Source organism: Eschrichtius robustus, chromosome 4 (assembly GCF_028021215.1).
Source record: "Eschrichtius robustus isolate mEscRob2 chromosome 4, mEscRob2.pri, whole genome shotgun sequence".
NCBI classification, from domain to species: domain Eukaryota; kingdom Metazoa; phylum Chordata; class Mammalia; order Artiodactyla; family Eschrichtiidae; genus Eschrichtius; species Eschrichtius robustus.
The window spans coordinates 117,006,289-117,025,481 of record NC_090827.1 but is presented as its reverse complement, the minus strand read 5'-3'; the positions used below and the strand labels follow the sequence as shown (position 1 = coordinate 117,025,481).

At 36.7% G+C, this 19,193-nt stretch overlaps 1 protein-coding gene across 1 annotated transcript in view; it reads left to right on the top strand.

The window, feature by feature from the left end:
* The first annotated feature begins 3,827 nt into the window (after window positions 1–3,827).
* Window positions 3,828–19,193, top strand: part of TACR3 (tachykinin receptor 3) — a 67,979-nt gene continuing 52,613 nt past the window's right edge. The window contains exon 1 of the mRNA XM_068542294.1: window positions 3,828–4,372. Coding sequence (XP_068398395.1) covers window positions 3,828–4,372 — 545 coding nt within the window. The remainder of the gene's footprint in view (window positions 4,373–19,193) is intronic.

Sequence of the window (19,193 nt, the reverse complement as noted above, 5' to 3'; positions counted from 1 at the left end):
TTGTCAGCAATACTCCGCAGCCTGATTGTCGGAGTCCATAACTCAGAGGGTGGAAATGAGCCAGTGTAACTGCAAAGCAGGTACGATGAAATAATAAAGGACAAAAATAAAGCAAGCAGCAAAGAGTGGACTATCAGGATCTGACATTGGTAAAAAGAAAAAAATATCTCAACATAGTGGGAAACAATGAACACACTGAAGCTAAAAGTGTGAGAGAACTGTCACACGGAAGATTATTGTCAGACAGAAATCTGGAAATTTGACTTTTTCTTTCCGAAAATAACTCTTCCACTAGCCAGCAACACTACCCGAAATTCCACCCTGATATGTTTATTTTTAGGAGGCCTGTTAAAATAAAAACACAAGCATGAAATATGCCATATTGTTTCCTCGAGTTGTAAAAGAGGAAAAAATAATTCATATATGACCAGCATCCATTCTATTAATATAAATTGTTAGCAAATTACTGGGGCACATCACCAGTATGTATTCTAAGCAAAAATATGGAGAGTAAATAACATTTGGAAGAAATGTAATCTATTATGCATAATAAAATAGGCTAATATTTCTTGGTCATTAGGAATAAACTGCAAGTACTCACATAAATGATCGTAATTTGTATTACAATTATTCAGTCAAACCAAGATTTACACACTATTATCTAAAACCTATTAATGTCTCCTAGGATACCATGCTTGGCTTATTTTCCAGGATCCTCATACATTTGCATAGGTGCATACTCACACACACTCCCAGGTTTTAAATGTGGGAGCATAGGATTCTCTCTAAGTTACCTTCTAGTGGGTTAACATTTTCTCAGCCTCCCTGCTCCTTTCCTCAGTAGTCCAAGGCTAAGGCTTTTGGAGTTCTTACGGTAAGTGAAAGAGGATGAGAAAGAATTAGGAAACAAGAAGAGTAGGCTCAGATAAGAGTAAGATTCAGATTCTGGAGCTACTATGGTCAGATTATTCACCAAATTCTCTTAGTTGGGAAACTTCCTCCTTAACCATTATCTCCTAAACCTTCCTGTTTTTCAAGGCATAAGTTTCTGCTAAGTCTATCTTTCTTTTTGGCACTTCATTTTATCCTCACAAAGAAATGTTTTAAGCAAAGTTAACAGAATCCAGTAGGCACACATCCTCCTACTTAGTTACATACTCCCATTTTTCTCTGCATCTTCCTATTCTACTACCCTTAACACTTGCTTTAATGTCAAAAACACTACTAGACTACAGGCTCCATGAGGACAGGGTTTGTATCTGGTTGTCTCCTTGCTACATCCCTAGTATTTGGTACAGCTTTGGAAGGAAGTACACTCAATACACATTGAAGGAATGACTGAAGCAATGCATGAGCAATAACTACTCTACTGGGACATAGGGAAAGTCTCTCTATGTAAGGCAGATGTAAAAGGAAAGCCATGAGCTGGATCCCTCTCTTCCTCTGAAAGAAAACAACTCTTTAAACACCTTTCATTGTAACTTCTAATTCTATCACCAATCAATTTTTGTCCTATCTTCTACTCATGTTTAAGTCCAATAAGGACAAAATCACAACTTATAACGCTCTGTATGGATAAGTAAAACAGCAGTGTAAACTGAATAGATTTCTACACAACTAATTTTACAACTGTAAATATTTGATCAAAATATGCATAATTACCAAACCACATCATGACCCATTTTGTAATCTTGATAAATGGTGTGTTTCATACAAAGGAATTTTTTTTAACAATTCTCCATTGATTTCATTAGGGAAGAAAGAGGCTTTCACTTGTAACTCAAGTAATTTCCCAAGATGGTGAATTAACAGAAAGAAGTAATTTGCCTTTCAAAAGAAAACAATTTAATTTAGAATTAATAAGCAGGAAGTGTGGAGTCTGTTAACTTATGATTTATCACATGTTTTTGCAGGTCTTTCTGGGAAGAAATAGCAAATAATAACCTTTGATAATTATCATTTTCAGCATGCATTTATTTTGAAGTAGGGTTGTGTCCACAGAATTATTATCAGGTTGCCTCAAACTTACTTCTATACACTTTTTGTCATAAAAAATATAAGAAGGAAAATATTACTTATTACCAATCACCCTAAGTTCACTTATGCAATAATCCAGGTTTTTAAAGAATAGGTACTTAACTGGGAAACTAAAGAATACAGTGTGCACAAATCACAAGCTACTTTCTCTTGAAGCAAATAAAACTTGCTCTCAAATACATCTTACCTGGCAATGTTTAGATGAAATGCACATTGTAACAAGAGAGAAGGGCACTAACATTTATTGAGGTCTCCCTCCTGCCTGGTATTGTCGAAAGGCTATTGAAACTACTCATCCCCATCATTACCCTGAAAATTAGATTTTTTAAAAATCTTCATTCTCAAGTGAGGAAATCAAAGCTCAAAGAGTTCAAGTGGCGAAAAAAAAAAAAAGAGTTCAAGTGTTTTGGGGGGATTGCTAAAATACGTGTAACCCTAAACCTCTTCTCACCTGCCCCCCAAGAGACTAATAAAAGAGAGTCTTGGCCCCAGAACATCTTAATAAATTGCCTGTGAGATCCACCTAAGCACAGGCTCCAGCTTGCACTCCACCGAACACTCCAGCTCACCTGCTCTCACCCAAAGCTCAGAAGTCAGGCCTGCCTGTCTGCCCAGGAAATTAAGGTTATTCTTGCATCCTCATCAGCGTGTCCTCATGGTCAGGCCCTGAAAACTAAGGCTCCAAATGTCCAAAACCGTATAGCCATGTGTATGTATTTAGATTGCTTACAGGATACTTTCATCCCAGAGAAATGAAGAAATTCAAGTCTTGCCCTCGTGTTTCAAGAAAATCTACATCTTGGAATTTCTGATTTACCCTCATTGTTTTATGGCATTCCAACCTGAGCAGAATCCTCTAGGAAAAACCGTAGTCTCTCTCTGCCTGGGGGAGAGGAGGGGTCGGATTTCTGGTGATAGAGATTAGAGGAAGAGGGGAAATGGGTGGATTTGGGAAGGGGGAACGAGAAGAAACAGGATCTGAGAAGGGAGAATAGAAACACACGAGCAGAAAGTTGAGTGAAATTCCAAAAACCAGTGGCACCTAACAAAGCGCGCGGCTCTCGGTGCCCACAGTCCGCAGCCGGCTGCACCCACACATGCTCTAGCCCTAGCTGAAAAATCTCCAGGGACCGTGCCTTTGCTTTACGGGTGAATGGCTTAATTGGTTTAGAAAAGAATAGTCCACAGTAAATGTCTGAAAGCAGGGACCTCAGCAAAATATCTTGAAGTTAAAAGACGAAAAACAATCTTGCAATGATTCTAATTACGTATGAAAAAGTGCAGCCCTTCCTTCAGCGTATCAACCTGCCGAGTAGCGAATGAATGAAACCCAAAGGGCGGGGGTGGAGGAAAGGAGGGCAATCATATCCCAAGAAGGGGCTCGTCAGCTCCGCACAACGTCACGGAAGCAGGGCACTATGACAAACTATAAAGCTCGCAGCAGCCCCCGATGCTCAGCGCTCCAGCCGGTGCCCGGGAACTCGCGCAGGGGCGGCCCCGGAGTTCTCCACGGGCGACAGCCCTTAGCATCTCTTTTTCCGACTGTCTCATCCTTCCTGCCTGCTAGATTCGCAGACTCCTCGGAGAAAGTGCCTCCCTTCTCCCCATCACCTGCAGGTTCAAAGCATACCTTAACCAGCAAGGGCTGTGGGTACCTTTCTACCTCGCTTTCGGGCGGGGCTGAGGTCCACTCAGCAGCAAAGCTACCGGGAAGCAGAGAAGAACTTCGAGGGAGACGGCCCGGGCGGACAGCGGGTGAGTCGGGGGAGCCGGGTTGCCGACCCATCGCTATGGTCTCGCTCCCCGTAGCCGCGAACTGGACGGACTCGGGAACAGCGCGGGCGGACGCCGGGAACCCGAGTGCCGCGCTCGAGGCTGGGGCAGCCGCGGGAGAGGCTGAGCCTGAGTGGCTGCAACTGCTCGTCCAAGCCGGCAATCTTTCCGCTTCCTCCTCCACGCTGGGACTGGCCGCGGCCTCGGCGGCGCCTTCGCAGTTCCGGGCCAACCTCACCAACCAGTTCGTGCAGCCGTCTTGGCGCATTGCGCTCTGGTCCCTAGCATACGGCGTGGTGGTGGCCGTGGCGGTCTTCGGGAATCTCATCGTCATCTGGATCATCCTGGCCCACAAGCGCATGCGGACCGTCACCAACTACTTCCTCGTGAACTTGGCTTTCTCCGACGCCTCCATGGCCGCCTTCAACACCTTGGTCAACTTCATCTATGCGCTTCACAGCGAGTGGTACTTTGGCGCCAACTACTGTCGCTTCCAGAACTTCTTTCCTATCACAGCGGTGTTCGCCAGCATCTACTCTATGACTGCCATTGCAGTGGACAGGTGAGGAGAAGACCGGGAGGAAGGAGGAGGAGGAGGGAGAGAGAGGGGCTGGGCGGTGGGATAAGGTTACAAAGGAAATAGTGACAAAATGGGTTTGATAAAAGGAAAGGGACCAGGAAAAAGTTCTTGAAGAAAGAAGGTCACTAACGCATTTGTAGTCCTCTAATGGCTGAACTGGTTTCTGCTTCTATGGCCTCCCCACTCCCACCCTAATCCCCTGATCCCCATTAAGGGCATCTAGAAGGACTGAAGAAGCCAAATGAGAGAGACGGGGAAAATCTGTCATTCCAAGTAGGACAAACTCAGCTAGAAACGCTTAGTACTCTCACATTTTCTCAGATGGTTTTAAGCAATTGCCACAAAAATTATGTTATCTGTAAAATGTACTTTGTGGCCTTCCTTCTGTCAGTCATTATTCTGTCAGAGAAATGAATAATAAGTTACCCTTCTCCTTCCTCTGGTTTGCTGGTCCTCATCACCGCCCAACCCCTTCCCCATCCTTGCCCCAAGGCCAACACTGGTTTGGTCTCTCAGTTATGGAGGATCCATCAGAGGCAACAAGCTCCCTCCAAATGATTGACGTCAGCTAGCAGTTTCCACAGTGTTTCAGGTAGATTTCACTTCCAGTAATCTGTGAAGGCCATGAGATGGGTAAACCCTGTGTCTGGAAGATGGCATCCAAATCATTCAGATGATGGGCAATAAAAAGCCCAAAGAATAAGTGGTTAAGAAATGAGGCACACCACTTTGTAACTGTTGAAGATAATCTTTTAGAATGTCCCCCCATCTAAAGTGGGGATTCTGAGATTCTCAAGCAATTTTAAGAAGCTGGAGAGACCTCCAACAGTTGTCCTCATGTTCCAGTTTATGAAATTTCCGTGTGTATTTTCTTTCTCATATTGAACATTTCGGACTATGCATACTGTGTTAACACAATGGTAAACCTCTACCTGTTACTGATAGTTACATTTTAATTCAATATTATGCTAAAAAAGAAACACACCAGTTGATTTTAGTCTTCATTTTGTGATTGGCAGCTTGCAAGGGGGATGCATGGAGGCGGGGGGAGGGGATTGAAGTCACTCTAACTTCAAGTAACAATGTTCTCATCTGTGAAAAGAAAAAAACACTTTTTTTCTATATTAACAAACTTGTTCAAAATAAAATGAGGCTTAATATTAATTCTTACTACATTAAGCCACCATTATGAGAAAAAAATAAGAAAAAACTACTTTTTTTTCCCATAAGTTCATCCTCTGTGTTTACTATTTTGAAATAGTGAGCACAGAGGTCTTGATGACATAAAGCTTTAGAAACAATTTTCAAATGCCACGCCCAGGGGGTTAAATTGAAGGAGCAGTGGTTAGTTGCCACTGACTAGGATAAGGGAGCATAAAACCACATTTTAAAAGCCTCTGAAACTGCCAATCTTCCTTTCCCCTTTATCTCTGATTTTCCACAAGTATCTCACCCCTTCATTTTTGTAGGGACAGAGGTGAGTACAAAGAAGAAATAAAATTAGCCCCAAGATGGAGAACAAGTGAAATTGCCTCTAATCTTGCTCTGCCAAGATAGAAAGGAATGTTTCTTTGGTTTGAGCATTTTTTTTTTAAATACATCTTTTTTGGAGTATCATTGCTTTACAATGTTGTGTTAGTTTCTGCTGTACAACAAAGTGAATCAGCTGTATGTATGCATATACCACCATATTGCCTCCCTCTTGAGCCTCCCTCTGACCCTCCCTATCCCACCCCTCTAGGTCATCACAAAGCACGGAGCTGATCTCCCTGTGCTATGAGGCTGCTTCCCACTAGCTAGCTATTTTACATTTGGTAGTGTATACATGTCAGTGCTACTCTCTCACTGCATCTCAGTCTCCCCTTCCCCTGCTGTGTCGTCAAGTCCGTTCTCAACATCTGCATCTTTATTCCTGGCCTATCACTAGGTTCATCAGTACCATTTTAATAGATTCCATATATATGTGTTAGCATACGGTATTTGTTTTTCTCTTTATGACTTACTTCACTATTTATGACAGACTCTAGGTCCATCCACCTCACTACAAATAACTGGTTTGAGCATCTTTATTTTTTGTTTTTGTTTTATTTATTTTTCTTTGTTCTGATCTGGAGGAGAGGCATTAGCATAGCATGTTATAAAATTCTCACAATGTTATTGAAATGTTAATGGTACATTATGAAATTTGATGAAAATTTAGTGTGTGAATTTGGTATTTCAAGTCTGCGAGGGGAAAAAAAGGTCATTTTCCCAATCACTTTCTGCCAATATTTATACAAAATCTGAAATGGTCTTGGAGTTATTTTAATTGATAATGTAATGCTATTTCATCACACTCACTGGTTTGAAATCAATGAATACTACTTATTCTTTCCTATTTCTTTACTAGAAAACATTATTCAATTACCAAAACTATTCAAAATTTAGGAGCGTACAATTTGCAACAAAATCTGAAGCATACTCAGTTCAGATACTGAAAAACTTTTTAAAACTGTTAATTAAAAAATTAGTTTCCTGGGACTTCCCTGATCGTGCAGTGGTTGAGAATCCACCTGCCAAAGCAGGGGACATGGGTTTGATCCCTGGTCTGGGAAGATCCCACATGCCACGGAGCAACAAAGCCCGTGTGCCACAACTACTGAGCCTGCACTCTAGAGCCCCCAAGCCACAGCTGCTGAGCCCGCGAGCCACAACTACTGAAGCCCGCACACCTAGAGCCTGTGCTCCGCAACAGGAGAAGCCACCACAGTAAGAAGCCCGCGCACCACAGCAAAGAGTAGCCCCGCTCGCTGCAGCTAGAGAAAGCCCGCGGGCAGCAATGAAGATCCAACGCGGCCAAAAATAAATTAATTAATTTTAAAAAAAAGAATAAGCTTAAAAAATAGTTTCCTTTGAGCAACTGACAAAAAAGGATTACAAAAATAGAGATAATTTTTAGAATCAAAGGGTATACAGATATAACAGAATTCTCAATAGTTTACCAGTCCACAGAATCTTTCTGCATTGGTGTCTTATCAAACATGAACTGAAAATACTAGTCCTGTGGTATCTGCAGTAATCTTATTGATTCAAGTTGGCAAGGTTGACCCATCCTAGGAAGTTTAGGTGAGTCATGGTGCCTTTGGTTATGGCTGCATGGACTCCCTGCCCCGTATAGAACATAGTTAACAGTATATGCTCAAGAAATTATCTTTCCCTATATAATTCATGCTTTATTGAAATAGCCATATAGTTATATAAACCCTAATTAGGTCTTAACTGATAAAGGAATACATCATTTAGACTGTGATACTAACACTTGATTATCGAATTGTGAGTGTTTTCTAATCCCATTTAATGTAAACTGAATTGTATCCTCCCAGCCTAAATGGAAAATGTACTGAACCCACTGTGTCCCCCTGCCTAAAATCAAAAAGATCTTCTGAGGTTTAAAACTACTTCAGCTTTGACTCAGGCACTTATGGCTTTCCTTCAGCTGCAGCAAAATGCTTGCAACCTCCTATGACCTCAGAAATCTTAGACCTGAAAGGATTGTAGATGCTTCCTTAATGAACACCTGTATTTTACAAATGGAGAAACTCAAGCCAACAGTCACACATTTTGTTGAGTAAAGGCGTTATTTTCCTTTAAGTGTTTTGCACTCATTCTGCACTGGGAGAATTGCTTGATTTCTAATTCCACATTTTTTATGTACTATTGATAACTCTACTAAAGATTTGAATGTGAGTTCATAGGTTCTGATCTTATCCTGAAACACCCTGTCCTTTTGCTTTGTTAGAAATTCTTGCAAAACTATGTTTTTATAGGCCAAGAAATCACCTTTAAGTTCTACATAGTTCCTTTTTGCCTGTAAGGCTACTTCACCATACACACGCACACATACACACACACAAACACACTGGAATTATTTGCCAATGAAGTCACTGTTTCTCTCCACCATCCTTCCCAAATTTGCCATTTTGAAATGTAACATTTAAACATAACATTTATCTAAAAGATGCTCAGCTTTTCCAAGATCATTCAGCAGAGCTTCAAACCACCGCAGTCCACTACAGGACCTGTACTATTCTTAACCTCTATACTCTCTTATAGTTCCTAAGGAGTTGTGGTGACTACACGTTTAAATTAGAATTTAGCACTTGTTTATGCTATATGTCTTACATGTAGATATAACACATCTTACATATATATTACCTATGTTTTAATTGAGAATGCAGATGTTAGAAAATTAATAGAACAGTTTATAATAGAAATATTATCTTTTTAAAAATTTATGGCATATCCCACTTGACATACAGGGATATTAGAAAATAGAAAATATTTTCTTCCATTTTCTAAGCACATTTTTGAAGTTAAGTTAGAAACTCTAGGAAAGTTTATTAACATATAGTAAGGGACAATTTCAGGGCATAGGGTCCAGTATTGATTAAAATATTTAAAGAATTTTTTAAGTGACAGTCACTGTTTTTTACCTGGAAACCTTAAGGAAGTAATTTAATATGTTTTATTTAATAATTCAAAAGCATTAACAAACACAGCAAAAAAAACTTTATATTCTTCAAACCCAGGGACATCTGACATAAATAATTAGTAAAATAAATATTTAATCTAACTGAAGTAAGTTATATTTCTAGCCAAATAGATAAAAATTTATCTTATATGCTATACTTTAAAAAATTTGCTTTTCATAAAGCTGTTATGCAAAGTATTCATAGAACCTCTATTTTTTTGAAGCTTATTATGGACAGATGAAAATATATAGTCATAAAAAATCATAAGGCCTCAATGTGGTAACAAATTATCTAAATGTATTGTGGTAAATTTTACCATTGCTTTAAATATTATGGTTATAAATACTTAGGTAAATTTTTTTTAAAAACATCTTTGTCAGTCTTTAATTCTAGTGCCTGAGCCCATCTCCTCATTCCTCTCTACTTTAGGGAGAGCCACTGCCCATGCAGTTATATTCTTTATTACAGTAAGACTTGACTCATTATTTAGCCCAGATGATAAACTGCATGAGCTTAGCCTAAGATAAACTGCTTTACATTTGCATTCTTTGCAAAATAGTAACTAAAACTATGCTTTGGAAAAGATTACTTTCAGAAAATTTTTTATGAATCTTTAGCTCTTTTTACAATTTGTAGTTCTTATTCAAGGATTTTAAAATATCCCATTTGCAGTCACTAAAATTACTGCTGTAGTGTGCTGTGAAAGTTCGATTAAAACTATCAAACAAATACAAATTCAAGTGCAAATTCTTATAAAATTAATCCTGAGCACATAATGAAAGCAACAAATGTGTATTAATTGAATGAGTGAAACATAAAATCATGACAAAGTAAGGTGAAATCAGAAGTGTCTCTTAGATAACTAGCAGGACTCCAGTTGATATCAATGTTACATTAACAACACTGGGAGAAAAAGGAGTTTATATCATATTTAACAGACACAGTATAAAAAATGCTGAATATATAACATATTCTTACACACTAATAAAAATATATATCTCTAATATAAAAAGAACAAAAGTAACAAACAGAGAATTCACAAAAGAAGAAATAAAAGTGTCTAACAAACATTAAATTATGGATTGCTTATATTCTGTATCTCCATTTTTCACCTGTTATTTGCTTCTCAAGACATTCAAATCTGAACTCTTTTCCCAACACTCTACCCAAAGAGCCTTATTGAGAAATTCAGTGAGCATTTAGTCCTCAATTTCCTTGACCTTTTAGTAGTATTCCTCACAGGTGGCTATTGCCTCTTGGCTTACGACTGTCCTGATCACCTCCTACCCCCTCCACCTCTCTTCCATGGCATTATTAATTCTCAATAATTAGAATTATTTCTAATTCTCTGCCTCTATGTAGTAATTAAATGCATAGGTTCCACAATACCAAATCCTGGACCTGATTTTGTCCTTACTTTATTCTCTATTTCTAAGTGACCTCATTCAAACCCACAGCTTCATTTTTCACTTTTGAATGAGCAGTTTCCATTTTTTCTATTATCTAATTGGTTTTCTTTTGAATTATAGAAGACACATAACAATCCATACAATAAAGTGGACAAATATAAATGAATGAAAAATTAAAACTGGAAAAAATAGAAAGGGAGAAAATAAAAACAAGATGGGAGTGAAGTTATAACATGGACATTCAGGTCAAAGACTCCCAATCATTTATGAAAGTTAAGCTTCAAATATGTCTCTGAGCCTCTTAGTGAACACACAAAAAAGGAAATACAATTAGTAAATTTGTTTACACTGTCTGTAAAAACAATATATACACATTCCTTAAGGGCTTAGGAATTTCTGATATTTGAGTTTCAAGAAATTCTTTGTATGGGTAATTAAGAGGACAGTGTCTTTAACCACAGTGTGGCAAATGCAAAAGAAGATTTCCCATAGGTGTTTGCTTAGCATTCCTCTGAGTAGGCCAAAGACATATGCCAAAGCAGAACTCAGTGAATGATGTTCTCAGGGTAAAACCTCTATCTGAGCACAGTTTCCAGATGGTCTGGTTTGTTGCATTGAAAAAACTACGAAAAAGGATAAAATGTATTTCCTCCAAAAGTATTTTTTTTCACCGGAACTTTGGATATAGCTAGAGAATCAGATAATTCAAAGTTGTAACATACGGCAAAAGCTCTACAAATCATTCTCATTCCAGTCCCCAATCTCTGATCCTGATTCATCCTCTATACCAGTCTCTTATTTAAACTTATTTCCCCCTCATTCATTATAAGGATCATACATGCACAGTGAAAAAAATTAAAAATAGAAATATTAGAAAGTTAAATTTACCTGTAATTGTCCTACACCCCAAATATAGCCTATCTATGATCTTCACATTCACATTTCAACTCTCCCCTCATTTTTTGTGACATGTATATCTCACATATTACATTATGTACATGCATAAATAAAGATATATTTTTTAATTACTAAAATAGTGCCACATTATCATGTCATTTTAAATTTACCATACAGGGTTATTAAAATTTATTGAACAAATTATAAATCTTGGACATTATATGTTATGAAGATATAGATGTTTATCTTACTCTATAACATTTTTACTTTAATTGTTTAAATTACAGTAAGTACATGTAAGATAGAAATAATACATACATATGTTTTAAAACTCAAAAAGTAAATGGATCACCGGCTTAAAATCCTCTAAACCTTCTTTGAGCTCTGCTCATGTACCTGACGTTTCCACCTGGGTGTCTGAAAAGCTCCTCAAAGTCCTCCAAACCCATTATCTTACCTCCAAACCTTTTCCTCTTCCAGTGTTTCCCATTTCAATAAACAGTACAAGCATCCATTCAGTTGTTCAAATAGCTCCCAATCTATTACCTTCTTTCTGACTCTACCCCCACTTCCCTAGTCCAAGCTACTATCATATCTTTCCTGGACTACTAAAAACACCTCCTAATTGGTCTCCCCACATCCAATCTTAATCCACCTTAGTGTATATAAGAAGATGTTTCTGCACTCCTACTTAATGCTACAATGTTTTCCTATTGCTGTTATGAGAAGAAGAATATTCTTAATCCAGATAATAATACCTTGTATAGCCTGGTTCCTTGACCTGTCCAACTTCAACTCATACCATACCTCAACTTCCTAATCTTTGTTATAGCCACTCTGATCCTCTTTCAAGTCCCTAAATGTGCGATGCTATCTTTTTGCCATAAAGCCTTTAAACACAGTTTTCCTTCTGTCTCAAATTCCCTTCTGCCCATTCCTCATTAGTTGAATGTACTCCTCATTTAGATAACAGCTTGAATCTCATTTCACAGGGAAATGTTCCACAAGCCTCCCAATTCAAATTAAATGTCACTTTGTAGATTCTCTTAGCACATGTTAGTCATAGCATTTTTATATGTTAAATTAAGAATACTTGATTAATAATTTCCTCTAATAAACTTATAAACATCATAAAGACAAGCAAGTTCCCTCTGTTCTTAGTCTTTATTGTATCCTTATGCCCATCATACTGTTTTGCACATGGTAAGCACACAATCCAGATTCCTGAATAAAAGAATCATAAAAGTAATCAAATGAAAATTAAAGTGATGAGATATAACTTTTTTCCAATAAAATCGGCAGAGATTGCTAAGTTGTAGTAAACATGGCATTTTAACACATGATTTTAGACTGAACCATATGTAATTGCCAGTTTTTATAGTTTAAAATGTCAATTAATATTTCATATGGTTTAATCTAACAGTTGGGTATATATTGTCAAAAATATTTCAGGGTGCAATTTTCCAACATGTTCAAAGATATTTTTCAAATCAAAATTCAAAGAACTGAAAACAACTAAAAAGCCCAACAAAAAGAAATGAATGATGAGGCATCTAAAAATGAAATTCTATGTAGAAATTTTAAAATTACATTTGAATATAACATCAGTTCTCTCAAGTCTCTAGGCACATGTATATAAATGTGCTAACATTAACATGCATATCCAAATTTTTTTAGTCCATAACCTTTGCTTTTAAACCATTTCTTGCTAGTCTCCAATTATTTCAAAGAATCCCTAGGGAAGTCTGATGAGAGTTCATCAGTAGTCCTCCTTAGCACTTCCATTCTCCTCACCATACCCTGGCCAGAGAGAGAGAGAGAGAGAGAAAGAAAGAAACAGCAATGTCAACACTTTGGTACAGAACATAATAGTGTCTCTGGAAGAAGCCATGCCTTTCTCCAGTTGTTTTGGGCACATTGCATCCAAATCTGCAGAAGTCATAAATTACAAACTGCCCTCTGCCTGAAGTTTTTGTGATGTCTATTTATGTTCCAAATAGAATTTGGAGGAATTATCTTGTCCCTAATCTTTGCTCCATTAACAAATTCTTAAAGACCGGTGTTCCTTCATCTTCTACTTGCAACTCTCTCTCCCTGGGGCTCAGCTCTAAACCACATGTCCAGGATGAGGAATTGTTTCCCTACTTCCCTATGCCTCATTGCTTTGAGAATAAACCATTCTTATTGAGGCTTGCTCACTGGTACGTTGGATAAATGGTACAAAATATACAACTGGGGTTTGAAGCCCCACCACTTCATTAGACACAGAGTCTGAATCCCACTTTAGACTCAGCAGGATCTCTAACACATGATGAATTTTTAGACTATGGATTTAACAGTCTGATATAATTCTATATGTGCAATAAGGTAGATATAGATTTGATTTTCTCTGAATGCTGAGATTTTGGGTAATTTTGTTTTCCTTTATACTTTTCCTTTTCTAATTATCTACAACAAAATGTACTTCTTTTACATGAAACAAAATACACTGCTAATTAATTAAAGTTCTGAAGATGGATGGTGGTGATGGTTGCACAATAATGTGAATGTACCACTGAACTGCACACTTAAAAATAGTTACAATGGTAGATTTTGTTTGGTATATTTTATCACTATAAAAAATTTTTAATATTAATTAAATAAATAAATACTGTTTAAGGACCTAATAATGACTCTGAGATACATGCTAAAGAGTTTGGACTCAAGGAGAGAACAACTTGATTAAATTTTGTATAAATTTTTAGTGATAGATGTTTTATGGCAACATTTTTAACACACTTTCTAGGCTAATTTAGAAATCATGAAGACATCTCTGGCAAAAGAGTACTGTTAACATTACAATGGATTATTTTGTAAACTGTGAAATCTTTTTCCTGGGAATTATATAAAGATATCACACCTATGTGGAGTAATTTAGAAGACTGCCTAAAGATACAGGGATAAATTAGCTCAGTATTTCTAGTATTTAGACTGGTATATGACAAAAGTTTTTAAATATTTGCTTAAGAAGTCCCCTATTTTGAGTTTGTATTATCATCTATGATTCTTTTTTACCTTCAAATCTGCCCAAGTATCAAGGTTATTTAAGTTTTTCTTTTATGCATACCTGTAAGTAAGGAAAATGTGTATCTGATTTTATCACTAAGCAACAAAGGGCTCAATTGTGTTCTGGAGCTGATTTATACTTGTTAGAGGGAATCAATTGTGCACACTTCTTCTCAACTCTGCATTTAGAGATGTTACTTTGGTAGCTTAAAATCATGGTAGGAGTATTTACACCATAGAAATTTGCAAATGCTAGACGTCATGAGTTTTGTTTTGTTTCTGTGTTTTTTTTCCTTAGAGTGCTTGTGGTTAAACATTTACCAACACACAAATCACTATATTTGTAGTCATTCACTCAATAGCTATTTCTTAAGTACCTTCTAAGTATTAACATTGTACAGATACGGGGCACACTGGAATAAACAAGACAAACATGTCCCATATCCTAATGAAACTGTAATTAATATCTTCACTTGAATCCCTCAGCTGTAGTCCAGAGTCCTAAATCCAATAATCTATTGAAATTCAACATCTGAAAGTTTAAGCATCTCAGAATTTACATGCTCCAAACTGAGTTCCTGATTTTCCTCTGAAACTTACTCCTCCTACAATCTTCTGAGGTCAAAAATCTGAACCTTAGGTCAGAACTCTTGGAAGTATTCTCACTCATCTCTTCTTTCATACTCTCTGTCCAATCAATCAGAAAATCTAATCACTTTTACTTTCAAAATATATGTAGAATCTAATCACTCCTTAAGATGTCTATCGTTGCCTCCCTAGTCCAAGTCAATATCATTTCTCACCTAACTGGTTTCCCTACCCCTGCTTTTGTTCCCCTTTGGTTTGTTCTCAATGCAACAATCAGTGAGACCCTGTAATGAGTCAGATCATATATCCCCTCTACAAATCCTCCAATGGCACCTCAGTTCTCTCAGGGTAGAAATCAAAGTTCCTACAATGGTCTATAAGAATTTATAGTAACTGGTCTTTTGTTACTCTCCATCCTTATCTCCTACTACTTACACTCCACCGCTCTGCTCCACCATCACTGGATTCCTCTGTTACATCAATATACTAAGTGTGTTTCCACCTCAGGATCTTACACTCTGTGTGAAACACTCTTACTCCAGACACATTGTTCATTACCTGTACTACTTCTGGACCCTGATTACTCTATTTGCAATTGCTTTAAATTTTTCTTTACCACATGTATCACCTTCTAAAATACTATATAATTAGCTCATCTGCAATGTTTATTGTTTTTTGTATGTCTGCCCTACTGGATTCTAAGTTCCATGAGGACAAGGCTAGACCTGTGTCTCAACTGAGTAAATGAAGAATAGATAGAGTCTATGGTAACTGGGAACACATAGCTGGGGAAAGCACATTTATAGTGTTAGAGCAGAAAAACACAGAAATGTAGAAGCATTTTTAAAGTTCCTTATTTTATAGAAGTATAGAAAATATCTCCTAATAAATTGGCTATGAGTAGTTACTATTTAAATAAAAACAAAACATTTAAAATATTCTATGCAACCTAATATGTGATTATCATATTAAACTGAATCATCTATAAAGAAAAAGATTAGGAGATTTTCAAATGAGCAGAGGAAACAATTTTGAAGAAATTAAAAACTCACCAATTGAGTGTTTATGTTGAATATGTACTACTAATCACAATTCAGAATTCTTAGATGAATAAACTTACTGAATTTAAAAGACATCACAGTGCCATATGTATTGATTTTTATACCTTCAAATTAAATAAATATATGAAGGCCGTTTTCCCCATTAAGTTAACTACATGGTATAAAATAAATTCAAAACTCTTAAACTTACATCATGTTTTCATTAACTTAAAATGTTTTACTCCTAAAATAAAAATATTTTCAATATCTCTTCAACAAAGATTTACATAAGCTAAATTTCATGTTGAAGGCTGTGGTATTTCACAAACTAGTGTAATAATATTTTTTAAATAATAGATTACAGTGCTTTCCTATGTAAGAAATTACTAACAATCCCCATTGACCAGTCACAAAACCATTGCTGAGACTATCTTTAATGGGCAAGAATGAAACAGGTCTCCTTAGAAACATATAAAAGGACACCATTTTAAAGTTTTAGCAGCTAAAAAATAGAACACATATGCCAAAGAACACACACACACATACCCAATTCTATGCATGCACAATTCAATACATGCAATCCTTACTTTGCACAAATTTCAGTTACCAAGATTATTTATTTATATAACACCAGTCCCCTCAACAGCATGGCTCAAGTTTTTCTTACCATGTCACATTAACTGTGAGTACTTGCATAAAGTACAAAATTAGCTGCTAGCTCTTAAGCTCTCATGAATCACTCCACAAATAACAGATGCACTTCATAATCAGTGACCAATCATATTCCTATTTCCCAAAATCTGTTACTGATTGGTCACTGATTATCTTAGTTCATGCACAGACAGCAAAGCACATAGTTGCATTGCCTCATTGTCTTTCAATGATAAACTCAAATGACACCTTAGAAAAATGGCTAATCAAGAGAAGGACTTGCCAACAAAGAGGAAGAAATAAAAAGTGATAACACTGAAAGTGAAATTCAAATCCAATATAGGTGAAGATGAAGAAGAATAGCTGAATAAGGGAATGTTGACAGTCACTTTACAAGAGACTCTAAATATGCAGCCAGAGGAAATTAGTGAAGGTGAATTTATCAACATGAATGAGGAAAATGATAGTGACAAATGATGAGGATGTCCCAGAGGAAGAGAATTGGCAAAAATCTTCATATAAAAAAAAAAAAAAAACTCTCAGATACTTCACCACTTTCAAAGTTCAAGGATAAAATGTTGGAAGCTGATTCAAACTCACAAAGGAATACAACACTCTTCCAAGGTATAGAAAACATGTTGGCTCTGCATATGTTATATGAAAGAATAAAGTAAACACTATTCAAACTACTCATGATACCTTTATATTTTTTTCTAAGACTTTACTTTTAGAGTAATTTTTGGTTAACAGCAAAATTGAGGGAAGGTACAGAGATTTCCTATATATCCTCTGCCCCCCACACATGCATAGCCTCCCTGTTATCAACATCTCCCAGCAGAGTGGTACATTCTTTACCACTGATGAACCTAACTGACTCATCATAATCACCCAAAGTCCATAGTTTACATTAGGCTTCACTCTTGGTGTTGTACATTCAATGCATTTAGGCAAATGTGTAATGACATGTAACCATCATTATTGTCTCCTCCAGAGTATTTTCACTCCCCTGAAAATTCTCTGTGCTTTGCCTATTCAACCCTATTCCCTTGAACCCCTAGCAAATACTGATCTTTTTATTGTGTCCATAGTTTTGTCTTTTCCATAATCACATAGTTAGAATCAAACAATATGTAGCCTTTTCAGATTGACTTCTTTCACTTAGTAATATGGATTTAAGATTTGCTGATGTTTTTTCACGGCTTGATACCAGATTTCTTTTTAGCAGTGAATAATATTTCATCATCTGATGTATTGGGTTGGACACAAGGTTCGTTTGGTTAGTGAATACGTTGTTCAATAAAGTTATTCGTGAAAGTGAAAAATGTGCCTTTTAGTTTTACTTAAAACCGAACGAACTTTTTGGCCAAACCAATATCATAGTTTATTCGTTCATCTAATGAAGGATATCCTGGTTGCTTTCAAGTTTTTGGTAATTATGAATGAAGCTGCAGTAAACATCCATGTGCAGGGTTTTGTTTGTTTTTTGTTGTTGTTGTTTTGGTTTTTTGGTTTTTTGTGGGTTTTTGTTTTGTTTGTTTTGTTTTGTTTTGTGGACATGAATCTTCAACTCTATTTGGTAAATACCAAGGAGCACGACTGTTGCTGGATCATATGGTAGTAGTATGTTTAGTTTTTTAAGAAGCAGCCAAACTGTCTTCCAAAGTGGCTGAACCATTTTGCATTCCCACTAGCAATGTATGAGAGTTTCTGTTGCTTCACATCCTTTCCAGCATCTGGTGTTATGGATTTCCACCATTCTATAGGTGTGTAGTGGTATCTCATTGTTGTTTTAATTTGCATTTACCTGGTGATGTATGATGTGGAGCATCTTTTTGTATGCTTACTTACTATCTGCATATCTTCTTTGGTGAGGTGTCTGTTAAGGTTTTTGGAACCTTTTGGGAACCTTATGCATATGTTAAATCTTTTGTAGTTGTCCCACAGTCCTTGGATAGTCTCTTCCGTTTTTTTCAGTCTTTGTTTTCTTTGCTTTTCAGTTTTTATGGATTCTGCTTATATATACTCTAGCTGAGAGGTTCTTTCTTCAGCCATGCTCAGTCTACTAATAAACCCATCAAAGGCATTCTTCATTTCTGTTGCAGAGTTTTTCAACTCTAGCACTTCTTTTGGTTCTTTCTTTCTTAGGATTTCCATCTCTCTGCTTACATTGCCCAGCTATTCTTATATGCTGTCTGCTTTATCAGTTAGAGCCCTTAGGATATTAATCCAGTTGTTTTAAGTTCCCAGTATGATAATTCCAACATCCCTTCTATGCCTGGTTCTGATGCTTGCCTCATCTCTTCAGGTTTTGTTTTGTTTTGTTTTCTTTGTCTTTTGATAGCTGGACATGATGTTCTGGGTAAAAGGAACTGCTCTAAATAGACTGTTAGTAATGTGGTGGTGAAGTATGGAGGAAGGGGAAGCATTCTAGAGTCCTATAATTAGGTCTCAGTCATTTAGTGAGCCTATGCCTCTGTTCTGTGAACTTCACAAGTGTTTCTCGTTTTTTTTCTCTCCCTTTATTTTTTTTTAAATTTTTATTGGAGTAAAGTTGATTTACAATGTTGTGTTAGTTTCTGCTGTACAGCAAAGTGAATCAGTTATACATATACATATATCCACTCTTTTTTAGATTCTTTTCCTATATAGGTTATTACAGAGT